This window comes from Passer domesticus, chromosome 8 (genome assembly GCF_036417665.1).
Source record: "Passer domesticus isolate bPasDom1 chromosome 8, bPasDom1.hap1, whole genome shotgun sequence".
Classification (NCBI taxonomy): domain Eukaryota; kingdom Metazoa; phylum Chordata; class Aves; order Passeriformes; family Passeridae; genus Passer; species Passer domesticus.
The window spans coordinates 32,150,794-32,164,492 of NC_087481.1; the positions used below are offsets into that span (position 1 = coordinate 32,150,794).

The 13,699-nt window shown below is 39.9% G+C and overlaps 1 protein-coding gene across 3 annotated transcripts in view; it reads right to left on the reverse strand.

Moving 5' to 3' along the window:
- LOC135306374 (synaptotagmin-15-like) overlaps nt 1–13,699 on the reverse strand; it is a 21,350-nt gene continuing 7,651 nt past the window's right edge. Inside the window, exons 1-8 of one of the 3 annotated variants that reach the window (XM_064430188.1) lie at nt 9,058–9,399; nt 5,832–6,030; nt 5,059–5,201; nt 4,214–4,509; nt 3,263–3,433; nt 2,590–2,710; nt 1,392–1,571; nt 1–290 (exon numbers count right to left, since the gene is read on the reverse strand). In XM_064430188.1, coding sequence (XP_064286258.1) covers nt 154–290; nt 1,392–1,571; nt 2,590–2,710; nt 3,263–3,433; nt 4,214–4,509; nt 5,059–5,201; nt 5,832–6,030; nt 9,058–9,064 — 1,254 coding nt within the window. In that variant the 5' untranslated portion in view covers nt 9,065–9,399 and the 3' untranslated portion in view covers nt 1–153. Of the gene's footprint in view, nt 291–1,391; nt 1,572–2,589; nt 2,711–3,262; nt 3,434–4,213; nt 4,510–5,058; nt 5,202–5,831; nt 6,031–9,057; nt 9,407–13,699 lie in introns of those variants that run through there. The other 2 variants (XM_064430190.1, XM_064430189.1) reach the window with 2 other exon arrangements.

Sequence of the window (13,699 nt, forward strand, 5' to 3'; positions counted from 1 at the left end):
CAGGAACCAAATCTTTTATTTGTGTTTGGTCAAGGAAATAATTTACTTTATTCTTCTTCGGGTACAAAATCTTAGCGAAGATTTTTGTATCATTTAGGTGAGAAAGACAGTAAGAGCTTTTCCATGTTAAGGTTTTTTTTTTCTCAGTGCTGTTCATGTGCTGTGGCAGAGAGCATGCCATCGTTTGACCAGCTCCTTGGGCTTGCTCATCATCTCATTCCAGTGTTCCAGTTCTCTGCCACGTGTGTACATGAAAGGCCCAACTACTACTCGTCCCAGCAGAAGTGTTTCTGGGAAAAAAGAAAGCAGTTAGTGATGAGCACCTGTGATGCTTCTCTGAAATCCTTGCCTATATTGGAATATCAACATGTATTTCTCCAAGTAATGCCGGTTCTAAAAGGTATTTTTAGAACAAAATATTCCTCAAGGAAATAACTCTGGACTTCAGGTTTTGTAGCTTTTGCCTGCTGAGGTTCAGCATTAAAAAAGGTAGGCCCATCCAGTAAGTGGGTGTTTAGTCAATGCAGGCCTGTCCTTTTGCCTGCAGTTAAACTAAAACATCTCCAAGGCACAAATATCTGATCTGTATCTGCCCTGCCCCTTTACCTCAGGTTTACTGGGGAAGTGTGCCCTAATTTTGGGCATCAGCAACCTCAGTAGGATTCACATGATGCTTTGGCTTTGCAAGAAATAAATGCAGTTACTGAGCCAGCTGGGAGCTGTAATATGTGTGTTGCCACTGCCAAGGACCAGATTGTTTATTCATGCCTGGATTTTTCAGCTATGAATGGGGAAAATTATTGAGATCATATTTGCACTGCAGAGATGTTTTTCTTGTGAGCAGTGGAAATACTGAATTCTGATTTGCTTCTGTAAGCAGAACTCCTTAATGGATTCTCTAACAGTAAGAGGTGGCCTCAAGCATCAGGTTTTCTGCCAGGGAATGGGGATGTTTGCTAATCTTTCTTCTTTCTCACTGCTGAGAGAATTAAAATACCTATTCCTCTTTCAAATGTGCCTAGAGTGAACAGCCACACAGTTTTTCAGGCTGTGTGTTACACACATAAGTGTTCACATAAGCTTGTTTTAATGGGATACTGGAATGAAACAAAGGCACAGCACCTTGTACTGGCATTGACCAGTCTGCAGTGATTTTATTCATGTCTTCCATGAAATTTAGCCTCTGAAAGACAGACATATGCTTAACTACAAATAAGTTGTTCTTCTTTTAAAGAAATAGCCTTTGAAATACCTCAAAACTCTTACATGTTTTATGATTATTGCTGAAAAGGAATTACTTCCTCTCAGGTTTAAACATGTCTCAAATATGTAAGAGATTTGACACCTTGACTGTAATAATTTATATGACTGTAATGATTTATATAACTTACTTTCTCCTTTGTTACTCTGGAGCACAGATAGACTCAGGCTTGCTGTATCCAGCTCTGTCTGATCTGCCTTGAAACTGAAGGTTTCATTGTACACAGGATTGGGAGTTCCCAGAAGAGCTGCTGTCTTTTTACTTTTGATGAATTTATTATGGTTCATTAGTGAGACTTTGACATACACACCTTGGAGAAAAAAAAATTCAAGACTAAAAGACATCTTCAAGAAGCAGTTGGGAGATGGCTTAAGGAGTTTCTTCCTTTTGGGAGTCAATATCAATTATAACATCAGGTTGTGAAAGATTCATGGAACATGTGACGGCATGACATAAAGCAGGGAGCCTACAAAGTACTGAGGGTTCAGTTTTGCAGTGCACTTTCCAATTTAAGTGCTAAATAAGCAGCCATAGTCTTACCCTACATCCTTGATCTTATGTTTCTGTGCCTTTCTTTCATCTTGTGGAGAATTTTTTGAAGGCTTAATTTGTTCAGTCAAAAAAACCAACTTCATAGTGATGTGTGTATATAGAGGACTAAGCTGCTTTTTTTTTTTAATGGTAGCTGTTTTTTGCATTTATATTGTTTAGCTTCAAAGCCCTGCAAGAAATCACTACAGACTGAAATACAAGTTTGGTTCTTCATCTGTTTTTGCTTTTGAGTGTTGGATTTAAAGAGCATTTTGAGGTAATCTCTCAGACCAGGGAAATGTGAGTATAATGTACCAGAAGAAACCCTCTGCACTAAGGAAGAAAATTGTGACTCCATGCCATGGTCCTTTGAACAACAGCCAGGCTGCCCTAAACTGGGATTTTTTTCTCCCAACTCAGTTCCTCCCAGGACAGCTGTTCAGCATAAGCAGTTGTCCTGCAGCTGTTACCTCTGGGAATTTGACTTGAGGCAACTGTTCATGTCAATATCCCCTGAAATGCTGCCTTCTCTGGGCTGGAGAGCAGCAAAAGGATGTTGCTCCACCAATTGCCACAGGACAAACCTTTTATTATGAAACAAACCCCAAACATAGCAAAACTAAGCTATCAAAATCTAATTGCCTCAGAGCAAAATATGGCTTTTTTCCATTCAAATCACCAGGATGTTTATTTGTTCCTGTCAGAGTCCCACAGCACAAGCCTGGATGTACAGGTGAGGAAGGAGCAAATTAAAACAGGAATTGTGGAGCTGATAGCAGGGAGGAAATCCCACTCACCAACAGCAGGGCTCTCCTCCTGGAGCTTTAATCCCCTGGCCCTGAGAACCACCACAGTGAGACGGCCCAGGTAGTCATTGTAGCTCAGGGAGAACTGGATATCACCATGCTCTGAAGGAGGCTTTGGAAGCAGAACAACACCTGTCAAATATGTCTGGAAAAACTCCCTCATTGTGTGGTCAGATGGGACGACTAATCTTTTTTCATGCTAATAGTTTCTGTCAGCATGTAAAGCCATTACAACTCACTCATACTCACTAAGGTGTATGAGTGAGTTTTAATGGCTTTATTTATGCTCTTGTAACATTTGATGGAACCAATTAATCAGCCTTCCTAACCCTCAGAATTACTCTTTTCCAGGGGGTATCTATTTCTTTGCCTCTTCTGCTCTTTTCTGCTCTTACGAATTGAAAAGAGAAGCAAATAACAAAAGTTCTTATGTAACGACCTCCTAATTCATGTAACTTTTTAAAGCATCTGGGTGCTCCCTTTACAACACCTATGGATCTGCAGGTTGGTAAGAGGGGAATTTCTATTCCAAATGTTTATGAAGTACTTTTGCATTTGAGGTACTTGCATTTGAATTAGAACATAGCTCTACTTCAGCTACATCCTTCCAATACTTGTAAGATGACAGAAGTTCCACAGTGCCAAGCAGCCTGGTATCACATACCTCCAAGATTTCTTTCTCCAGATCTCTCCATATAACCAGTTTGTTGTCCTCAGTTAATGCTTCATTTTTTAGTGGAAAGATAACTTGGCCTAGGAGATGGTGCTTCTTCTGTTTATCAACATGATAAACCAAAAACTTTAGTGTCCTTTGGAGCAACATTTTACTGGAAACCTGTACAGGAAAATGAAGAATATTAATAATTATAAAACATCTGACACTTTCCTATTCTAGCATGACTTCAGAGGAAATATTTTACAAACTGTGGTAAGTTTAGGTGGAGATTTCCTTTAATTATTTGAAGTACTTTTAAAATTTGAGCTATGCAGAAGTCAAGATCCAAGCTAACATACAAGTTCATTTGAAAGCTATGAAGTTAGTTGGTGTTTTTTTAGCTCACATGGATCTAGTGCTGTGTGATGCATTCACTCTCAGACTCAAATGTTTAGAATCTGTAACACAAACTTTTTTTGGTTTTAAAGCTTTTGTCTTGTGACAAACCTTTAAAACCAAAAAAAAAGCTTGTTAGCATGGGAAGCCAAGCTGTGCAGTACTGTACAAACAGCAGCCCAGAGATACCTCCCAGGTTCTGCTGTCTAGCCTACTTGCCCAGCAAAGGAGCCAAAAGCTGTGAAAGCATTATGTCAGTATTGGCTCCTTCTGGGCTTCTAGAACTGCTGGGCTGAACTGCTCAGCTGTAGTTCAAACTGGAGTTTTTGTTATTCCCAGGGCAAGTTCTGGAACCCTTAACTTTGGTACAGACCAGAGGTAAGAGCAGTTCTGGAGCCACACACTTCTGTAGCCCAGGATCTCCAGAAGCCCCAGTAAAAAATCCTGTCTCTGGTGGAAACAACTTCTATCTTGGTAGGAACATTGTGAACATACAAACTTGTACTGTAGTTTGACAAGTTAATATTTGTAAACAAAAATCTGCCTCATCAAAAGAAAAAGTACCTGGAAAACAAAGTTTTCATCAAACTGTGGGTTAAGAGTTTTACGTTTTGTTTTGGACTGCAGGTAGCTTCTTTCATCAGGCAGCAGGTAGATTTTCACAAATGAACTGCAGGAATCAGCAGGAGGCTGCAGCTTTCTGACTTTGATCAAGGAGACAAGGAGCCTTTCTGACTCTTGCTCGTATTCTATGGAGAACCAGAGGCGGCCAATGCTGCCATCAGGAAAGTCTGTTTCACTTTTGTCTTCAGGAAACTTGTACAGATCTGGGTTAATGGTTCCTACAACATAAGCTCCAGCTACAAGAAAAGGCAAAACAAGAGCCCTCAGATTAGCCTCAAGAACCATTGCAGGCATTTTTATAACCACTGCTGTATTTGGGTAAACCAGATTCCCCTCTTTATTAACAATCAATTTTTTGTAAGAATTTAATATTTTATTTCATTTTCCCTCAAATTTGGGGGAGTAATTGTAGGCTGCACACTTTTATTTCTCTTACTCCTGTGATTGTACCTGGTTATTTCTAGCTATTTGTTGTTGAAGTGTGCAGCTGGTGACTGCTGTTTCTGGGGACAGCAGAGACTTCCTGGCCTTTACAAAATATGAGAGGAGAGATTGCTTTGTCTGCCAAATGTGCAAGGTACCACAGCACTGGGACCAAAATTCCTACATTCTTGCCCAATTCTCATACATAAAATGTATAAATGTATGGAGCATTTAGGGCTTGTGTAATGCAATCTCTGGTGTGCCCCCAAGATACATAATACTAAATTTTGTATCTAATAAACTACTAAATTATGTAAAGCCACCCTACCCTTAAAAATAGTGCCATTTTTGCAATGCTATACCCAAAGAATGAAATGATGACCGTGGCCCAGACTGAGGGGTCATGAAGGGGTCCCTGTCTTGCTGAACCTGTTCCTCATTGGTCAGGTGAATCCAGTCTCGCCCATGCAGCGTTGGTGGAATGATAAATGGAACGCTTCTGGATCTGCTCAAGACAACAGCACTTGAAACCTTCTGGTTTAAAGCTGGAAATCAAACTTGATAAGAGTAGTAAGTTTACCGTTCTTATGTCAGACTGTAAAAATTCTACAGATATGCAAAGGTAAAAATAAAATCAATTGCTTAATGCATAAAAAGACAGTGAGGCACATTAGGTTTTCTGACAGATTCTTCTCTTTCCCCCTTTCCTTCCTTTTAGAATTTATCTGTCAAAGGAAAGGAAGAATTAACTGCAGCTGTGTGTTTTAGAGCCCAAAACCCCTGCAATGATTAATTCTCTTAGAGAGTCTCCTTCCTGAACTGAAGTCCTGTTGTTTTTGTTATTAGGCTAGAAATGACTCTGGAACATGGGCTGGGTTTGTCTAATGGGTAAAGCTATCCATTCTCCAATTACACTTGAATATATTCTCTCTCTTAAATAAATCAAGAATAATCATTACTTTCATAGTTAATTATCCTTTTCCTAAAGGAACAAAATAGAACATGACTGATGTTTTCATATAATTTAGGGATCTCCTTTATTTCTGTACATGCATATTTTTGGATCACCTGCTCATTTGACAAGTTGAAATAAATTACATAGCATATGCTTTAAAAACAAAATGAAAATAGGTACCTTGTGCTTTTCAGATGAATTTCAGACTTTGCCTGATCCTGGAAAATGGCATTTGCATTTGTTGTTTTGACAGGATTGATGAGCTTTTCATAAGAAAAGAGGCGGCAAAATTTTTTCCAGAGTAGATATGCAGTTATTCCAAGGAGAACAAATAAAAGGATTCCTCCTATTATACCTCCAGCCACAGCAACTGCTTGTTCTGTTCAAACATAAAAGCACACAAAACATCATAGGAGGATCAAAGTATATTTTGGGTGTAGGCAGGAATATTAAAGCTAACAAGAACCATTCCAAAATTATTTTTAAATGAAGCATTCAGCTCAATTTGTTTGGTTATAGCATGGTTCAGCACCTGAAGACTTGTGGCAATGGCAGTGACAGATTACAGTATTCAGAAGCACTGGCAGTTGCTGCAATGTGAGACTACAGACATGGAAAACCCCAAATGCCAAAGAATTGCTCAGGCTCTTGTTTTGCATTAACGTTTACCTTAGCATGGCAGAAGTGCTAGAGCTTGCATAATGGAAGAAAAAGAGAACCCTGGAACACCTAATATGAAAGGTACCATTATTTTGGTTTGGTTTGGTTTGTTCTTCCAACTATTCTTCTATGTTGAATTGAATCTAGACCCTGCCACAAGGAACAAAGTAAAGCTATGGGTTGTTTTCTTTCTAAGGATGCATGTGTTTCCTGATCTGTGAAGTCAAAGTTAAATATCCATTAAACACAGTTTCCTGAACCATGAGTACTTAACATACAACAAAATCTTGTTATAATTACTATGAACAAACCAAAACCCAAATAAAACCTAATAAATTAATATGAATATGAGACATTCTGTTGTGAGAATTTCTCATTAGACCAAGGGTAGACAATTGATAATGGGCTCAATTCGTTGCTTTCACATGTTTACTGAGAATGCTGTAGTGATAGGCTGCAAAGATTATTTTGCTGTATACCTAAACTCTAGAACTATCTTCCACTCTGCAGCCATGACAGACAGCTCAGGAGCAGCTGAGTACTCAGTGCTGACAGTTCTCAAGGTCTCCCCTGAAACTGAAGTAGTGAAGTGACCTGGCATTTTCTCGCAACGGGTACTGAATTTTTTCCTCTTCTCTGCTTTTAGGTAGAGTTAGCTTGGTTATGCTTTATTCCTTTTTCTTTTTATCTGACTCTGCTTGGTAGGTACTTTGCATTTAGACATCTCTGTACAACGGTACAAGTGAAATAAAGACAATACAGGCACAAAGTAATCAGTTAACACTAGTGATAGTTTTGACTATCAAATAATAGTTTTGAATGGTTTCAAACTATTTTCATTTAATTTAGTTTATTTCTTTGAGCTTTAAACAGTATGGGAGGTGAGTTGCAAATACATATATTGCTGATCTTTTTCAGTGTGCCTCTGTTGCAATAAGTGACATGAAATGTCCTTCAGCTACAGAACACTTAAGTAATTACCTTGTGCTATAAATTAACCTGGCCATAGCGCCTCAAAGGCCTTAATCTGATCTTGACTCATTTTCCTGCATTTGGTGGAGTCACTGGAGCCAAGTTGGTTTTGCAGCTCCCCTCCAGGTGTGTTGCTTTAGGCTCTGCTGGAATTGGCTGGCTGCTTCCCTGAGTCACACAGTCACTCCTGTCTCCCAGCACCACCACGGAGCAGCCACCCTGCTCACGGCTGTGCCACAGCAACAGCACTTTGCTGTCCCTGCAGCTGGTAGGTGAACTGAGTAGGGTCCAGCATTCAGCCAGGCTATCACTGCAATCCTTATTCTGAGCAACAGGAAACAAGCACCTGCTTGATGTGGGTTAATATTAATACAGAGACAAATCTAATTGTGCCATGTAGGTAAATTGGTTTTCCTTTATAAGAATGCACAGTATGAGGAAATGCATATGAGCATGGGAATTTTGTGTTTGTTCCTTTTAGTTTTGCAGGGCATGCTCAAATATATCTTCAGTCAGACTCACATTTATCTGAGAAGGCCAAATACAGAAAAAAATGCTTCAGTTTAATGTCCAAAAACATAATAGAAATTGTTTCCTTCACGTAGGTGCACTATAAACAATACAAATAACTATATGGCTGATGCTTTTACTGTCTAACATAAGGATCTGAAAGGTTAACATTTCAAGCAAGCTGTACAGGTCTTTGTTTAACTTGTCCTCTTCATTTACAAGTCTTTGATGCTCTCAGCAGCTAGTCCTGTGTTCCCCTATAGCCAGTTTGTCACCATTTAGTATTAAAGACAATAAGAAAGGTGTGCATTGATTTTGGAGTAAGAGAAGGAGTTTCCAGTCTCTTAGTTAATGAGTTTGTACTGAATTTGTTCACTGTAGAATGATAAGTATTCATGACACACCCATAGGCATAGACTCAAATTCTGGGGGTTTTTTAACTTTACACAGCTGTAGATATAAGGTAAAGTTTTACTCATTTCCATAGTTACCTGTAATTTAATGAGAGTAAGGAGAATTTGTTTCACTTTTAAACCATCTTATCTGATTAGATCAGCAACAGAACCAGTGGCTTAGTGCACAATGTAGCACTAGTCACAAATCAAGCACTGAGATAAGTTGCATCCTTTGTGTGCAGGGAGAAAACATGTATCTTTTAAAAAAACTACCTGTCATCATGACAAATTCATATATTGTATCATGCTGTGGTACAGGATCATGGCAGAGCAGATGGAAGAGACCTGTTGGACCACTGCATCTCCCCCCACCAATCCAGGGGACTGTCTCCTGCTAATAGGTACCAGCTTTATCCTAGCATAGAGCAGGTGTTGACAGGCATCCTCTGTCTCCTCTGGGATTCCTTCCCTTTTTGCTTACTGTCGGATTGTATGCTTTTAATAAGCTTTACTTAAACTTTGCAGTAAGCCTTTTGGCTTATGAGCAAGTTTACGAGCTCGCAAGTTTACATTCTCCAACGCAAGCTTTAATCCCCATATAAAGACACCGCCTAAGCCCACGTGTAAATTAAATAATTTCTATTATTTGATAATATACTGGGCTTAAGCCCTAGTATAAATTAAATAATTGAGGGGGAGTGGAGGCAAGATTCCAGTTTGCTGTGCCCGTCTCCAGGGCCGGGCTGTGCTCTGTCGGGCGCTCCGGGCGGTGCTGCCCGCCCTGCAGCCCCATCCTGCCCGTTCCCTGGCGGGCTGCGGGAGGAGCCGGGCCCCCTCGCTGCCTCCCTCCCGGCGCCCCCGGCACTTACCGGGCATGGGTGCCGCTGCTCCCGCGGGCCCGGGGCGAGTGCCCGCCGCCGCCCCGCTGTCCGAGCGCTGTGCCCCTCCCCGGCCCGCCCCCGCGGCTCGCACTCCGCACAGGCTGGCAGAGCAGCTCAGAGAGGCAGCTCTGGCTCAGGAACAGCGAAGGGACCCGTGCGGGACAGATCCCGCGCCGTCCCAGGCTCCCCGAGGCCGGACATTGCCGGTCTTCCCGGGAGGGAAGGGGGTCGGGCAGGAATGATGCTGACCGCTGTGCTGCATAAATCCTCTGTCCGCCCTAAAAAGGCACCTGTGCGGCTCTGCCGGTGTGACAGAACTCCAAAAGCTGCAGTTGCACTCAGAAAAATTCTTTGATGTTAGTAGCTTAATTCTGAATATTCGTGTGGGCAAGAAATAGCATGCATTTCTTTTATATCTTTAACAAAATATGTAAGCACAAAGGACCACATATCTCCTTAGCCAATTGCAATTACAGCCCTTTCTGTTTGTATTTACAAACGTAATGGTCTTTAATCTCTGAGAGTGTAATAAATATAACCAACCAGATCTTAGCCAGCTAAATTACTCATGCATAGTTCAGAAACAAAGTATTTGCCATCACCTTTTGTCTCCTAATGCTTCTATCACACCCAGTATGACAAGAACCTATACCTTAAATTTAATAGCTGTTTGTATTACATGTTCTCTTCACAACTGTTGCATGTGTAGTGCAAAGTGCTGTTTAATCTAAAAGCCAAAGAAATGCAAAGGAATTAAAACCAGTAAGATCCTAATGAAATAGGACCCTCTATTTCTGTAGAATCTTAGAATTCTTTTCATTGCATTTAAAATGTTCTGCTGTAAATGTAGCATGGTTAACCTTTTTCTATTAATTTTTGAGTCCTCTGGAAAGAAGAAAGTATTTAGATAATTTTTACCCAAAAAAGAAAAAGCTTCATATATTTTAGTAAGATAGTCAATTATTAAAGAAATTTTGCCTAGTCAGTGCTTTTGCTACTCTTATTTCTCCATTGAATTAGTGCAAACGCTGAAGTAGAGGTTTTTTCCTCAGCAGTTTTGCACTTGTCAGGATAATGTCTGTAAGCAGTCTGAGGCAACCAAAATTTTTGAGTTGTGTGGCACGACAAAATCTGCCTGCTTTTTCTTGCTTGAGCTCGCTTCTGTGGCTTTGTGAGGAGTGCTGAGGTTGGTTTGAACACCTGGTTGCTTTCCTGAGCACTGCTAGCAGTGAAGTCCCAGATGCTCTGGCTCCCACACAGCCTGTGTGAGCAGTGGGAAGTTGGACAGCTGGGAAGCCAAAAGCAGCTGCTGACTGAGCTCCTGTTTCAGAGAGCCAGGGGATGGGACAGCATGGCCTGGAGGGGCAGATCCCTCCCTCCCTCCCCAAGTTCCTGTGGAAGAGTCAATGGCAAAGCTGCTGAGCAGGGAGCTTTAATTTTGATTCTCTGCTCCACTGTGAAGTTCCTGGTTTCAGTCTTTCTCTGCTGAGTTCTTGCAACAGCTGGAAATCAGAATAAATACAGGACATGAAACACAACTATACCCTCCTGTATCTCTAATTGCAGCCTCCTTCTTAGCCTAAATCCCTGAACAGCTAAGAGGTTCATGTTTTGTGGACCTAGATATTGTACTATAAATATTCTGTGTTTCTGGTGCGTATTTTGTAACATAGACATTTTTCAGTGTCCCTATCCAGGGACATCTTACAGTCAAACCTTGAGCTTTAAAAGACCACTTAAAAATTCTGTCACAAAACAATTTTCCAAAGTATATTACCTTAAAAACAGTGGTGTAACATTGCTCATTTGGCACCATCTAAGTAATAACAAATAATTTATCATATATTAATGTAATTCCCACTAGAATGGGTGAAATTCAACATATGTATTTTAAAAGAGGAATATCTTTGAAAAAAATCAGTATTTACTTGATTTTTATCCAGTTCTGATTTACAGTTAATTTGATTGAATGTAATTACTTAAATCTGTTTATAGGAACATTCCTTGATAAAGGATAGAAAAGTATTTAAAGAAGATATAGTTGTAGGATCACAAGCATCAATAGGTCTTTAGAAAGGTAAGTAATTGTAGCCTCATTTTACACTGAAGTCCAACTCCTACTATAATTTATTAATAATCTTAAAGCTTCAACAAATCCCATTCAGTAAAATGGTTTTAATTTATTTTTTAAATCCCATTTTGCAGTCGTAGAATGATCTTCAAGTGAAATATGTTCAAGTTATTCTGCCTTCAGACCCACTCCCTCATGTTTGTGAAATTTGACTTTCATCTTGGTTATACCTTCATCTGTAATGGCATCTAGAAAGAGGTAAACTTTTTTTTTCCCCCCAATTAAATGTGAACTAATGTTATTGAGACCAGTGAATTATTCAGGAACAATAGATTGGGATCTGCAGGGAGCATTGATGGGCACCCTGACTACAACAAATAGATTACATTGAAAAGCATAATTGCAAATGGCAGAAATAATGAGTACTTAGAATTTCTATAGTGCCTTTCATTTCCAGGCAACCATTGCCTGATTTCTATACCAGCATTAATTACTGGTAGTTAACCATCACAAACATTTTTGAAATAATACTTATTGTTATCCTAATTTTATAGATTGTTTAATAACTGGAGTTCCTCCAGATCCAGACTTGTGTAACTGAGATAAGAATTTCTCCCACAATCTGCTGTTGGCCTTGGTCTGACACCTAGTTCTTGGCTTTAGCAGGTTATGGATAATTGATAGTTTCAGAAAGGAATATTTGAAAGAAAGATCTACTCTCTTAGAAAGTACCCCTTGGATCCATTCTGGGAGTCATTTGTTAGTTTTTTTCCAAAGAAAAGATGAGAATGGGAGAGGAAGTGCAGCCAGAAGGGAACGAGTCTTCCACAATTGTTTTCTCTCAGCTTGGCTGCTGATCCTAGTCACTGTCAAGCAGACTGCAATCCAGAACAGCTCTCCCAGTAAAATTACAGGTGGAAAATGGGCATAGAGACAGGGCAACATGGACAGCAAGAAAAAAAAAATCTTCAAAAGATGCCATGTTTGGTGCTTCTAAATGGGCATGAGGAGAAGGACAGCAAAAGAAGAAAGGAAAGAGGGGGAAAGGGCATTAACCTAGCCATTTGGCTAGTTTGGATTCCTGCTTTGGCATTTCATCCTGGCCCAGTAAATCTGACCCTGCAGCTAACCTTGACATTCTTCAGGGAGAGGCAGACAGAATGCTCTCACTGAAGCTGCAAAAATCTTCCACTGTTCCATCAGTTTCCTCATGGCCCAGAGCTGCTCAACAGAGCCTTGGCCACATAAAAACTGTTGCAGCTTGCCCAGAGCTGTGCATGACAGGTTTTTTTCCATGCTTTGATAATCATGTTTCGCTAGGTATTTGAAGTCCTTGATAGACACAAATATTTTAGTGCCTTCTTACAAAACTTTTTAGCAGTGTTACAGAATACCTACTTATATGAAAGCATCTGTAAGTAAAGTCTGCATGCCAGCACTTCTACAGGATTTAGAATGTTTCTCTTTTTTTATCTTATCCTTTTGCTTTTAGTAAGCTTTAGCTATTGGTGTTGCCTAATAGCAAAATATGTACAGGCTATAGCACCACCTCCTGTCCAAAGCTGGGCTTTGGTGCAAATAGTAGAGCAAAGCAAAAAATTCGTTACAGGTGACTTTTTTTTTGAATGCATGAACAAAAATGGAAAAATGCAAACATTTATTCCTTTCTAATGACTTTTCCTTTCTGTGTTTTATAATAGGAATTTCAGGTTTGCTTTTACTAGAGTGTGTTCTTAGGGTTGCAAGGGTTTTTGCTAATGTAAATTGCATTAAGAAAGTTAGCAAGCTGTTGATGTTTTAAGAAAATAAGTATACAAAATGTCCTTCTAAAATTACTTTATTAATAAACTCCAAGTTCAGAGATAATATGCACAAGTAGAGACCTTTGCAGAGAAAACTACTTGTGTAGCTCTGGCTTGCATGGTTTTAAAGATTTTGGGGGGCAATATCTGGCTTTTTGTTCCAGTTTTGTACACTTCCTGGCCTTGATAAGAGTAATCTAAACCCCGTAACTTTGGCAGGGCCTTGCAAGATTGTATGTGTACACAGGAAAAGTGAACTGTTCACACAGCTGTAGTGAACAACAGAAGTTGCTCTAAGGCAAGGCTGGTGTTTATTTTAGACAGCTTTTCCTAAGCCTCACCCTCTGTGAGTGAGTGATAATGAATTTAGACCAGACATAATGTGAATTAGACAAATGGGGAGGGATTGCTGAGCAGGCAGGTGAATCTGTAGACACTAATCCATCTTAAGATTTGCAGAGAAGCACACAATTGTATATGTGGCATAGCAATTACACCATGTGTAATACAGCCCTTACTGGTACAGCCTTAGGGGATGCAAACTTTTAACTGAGAGCAAAAGGTGATGTTTCTTTTTTGGAATCAGATACTGAAAGCTGTAGATCTGTTTCCTCTAACTTAAAGATGTTTCTGCAGCACCTAAAACTGCTCTCTGTATACCAGCCTCAGATTTATAGGTGCCATCCCATACATTTTTGTGTTTAAAAAGAATTAAAGGTTACTCAAAAGCCTGGGAAAGACTGTAGGGAGATCTTGA